The sequence below is a fragment of the Zingiber officinale genome, chromosome 7A, assembly GCF_018446385.1.
Source record: "Zingiber officinale cultivar Zhangliang chromosome 7A, Zo_v1.1, whole genome shotgun sequence".
Classification (NCBI taxonomy): domain Eukaryota; kingdom Viridiplantae; phylum Streptophyta; class Magnoliopsida; order Zingiberales; family Zingiberaceae; genus Zingiber; species Zingiber officinale.
The window spans coordinates 7,430,879-7,432,262 of record NC_055998.1 but is presented as its reverse complement, the minus strand read 5'-3'; the positions used below and the strand labels follow the sequence as shown (position 1 = coordinate 7,432,262).

Below are 1,384 nucleotides of genomic sequence, written 5' to 3'. Positions count from 1 at the left end.
GGGAAGGCCTTTAGTGAAGTTATAGTTTGGAATGCCGACCTGCTGCACTCTTTGACAAATCACCCTTTTCCTCGGCCACTTGATATAGGAATAAAAAAAAACAAAAAAACTTTGACCACATTTAAAACGTCGCCAACTGGATTCGTGAGTTTTCCAGAAAATGACAAGTATCTAGATTCATAAAGATGATGAAAATTTAAAAATAAATAAATAAATTTCATTAGCAATAAATATTTCAGAATTCAATAAAAAGATAAAAGAAAATCAAGTGCGACTTTTTGAAATTAAGTATATTGATAAATAAAGGGTTGACGGATGGATGAGTATAATAAACTAGATATTTGGCTGTACGTTGACCGATTCTTCGTCACCGACCGGCTGCAAAACTAACGGCCAACCCGCGGTGAAGACTGGTCAAGTCAACTCCTCCTCTCTGTGCTATATTTGCGCTAGCTCTTTGTTTAGATCCGTCATAAGTCGTAAGTAATCGATATGGGGAACGCCGTCCAACGCGTCTCTTGCTTCGCCTCCGGCTCCGAGGGCCCCATCAAGCTCGTCTTCTGGGGCGGTGCCACCGAGCTCCTCCGCCAGCAGCAACCCGCCGGCGAACTCATGTTCCGGTTCTCCGACTGCATCGTCTGCCCCGCTGACGCCTTCTTCATCGGCCGCCCGGTCCCCGCCCTCGCCATCGACGACGACCTCCTCCCCGGCCACACCTACTTGGTCATCCCCCTCGGCAAGTTCCCCTGCCACGGAAACCCGCTCACCGCCGCTTCGGTGGCGTCGCTGTCCTCGACGCCGCGGGCGCCGCTCGCCGGCTGCCCGTTCGCCTACGTGAAGGGCGGGGATGGCCGGGCGATGATCAAGGTGCTCCCCGAGTTCATGACGAAGCTGGTCGTCGGCGGCGGCGGAGCGGATGAAGGAAGAGAGCGGGGAGATGGCGGGAAAGCCGTGATTTGCACCACGCCGGAGCTGAGGAAGCATTTCGCGCAGCTGGTTGGGCCGAAGGAGAGGCCTTGGTCGCCGAAGCTGGAGACGATAGCGGAGAGGAAGAAGAGGCTCTTGCTTGCAGGAAGCCTATCGCCTGTTAGGTTGTTAGGGTTAACTGAGAGGAAAATTTGTTAATTAATAAATTAGGCGATAATTATGCTCACTATAATTAATAATTAGGACTCGAATTTTGACATTCTTTTTATCCACAATGATATGTTCATAAAACATATAAACTCATGCGAAGATTGTAAATGATTAGCTACTTTCTTAGATCTCTTCTCCTTTTTTACAATAAAATAGAAAAAAGAAATTGTTGATGAAAAGAGTTTTGATGAGTAATTAATACTTTGATGAAAAGTGTTTTTTTCATTTTTTTTTTTTCTGATTAAGC

The 1,384-nt window shown here is 47.0% G+C and overlaps 1 protein-coding gene across 1 annotated transcript; it reads left to right on the top strand.

Annotated features, from left to right (window-relative positions):
- Positions 1 to 492: 492 nt before the first annotated feature.
- On the top strand, positions 493 to 1,125 carry LOC121999177. The gene has a single exon (XM_042553894.1). It carries the CDS (start codon positions 493 to 495, stop codon positions 1,123 to 1,125), a length of 633 nt encoding a protein of 210 aa, XP_042409828.1.
- Positions 1,126 to 1,384: the final 259 nt, after the last annotated feature.

Bases quoted from the DNA above. Each gene is read 5' to 3' on its own strand.
- LOC121999177 (XM_042553894.1), top strand. From the start codon at position 493: ATGGGGAACGCCGTCCAACGCGTCTCTTGCTTCGCCTCCGGCTCCGAG.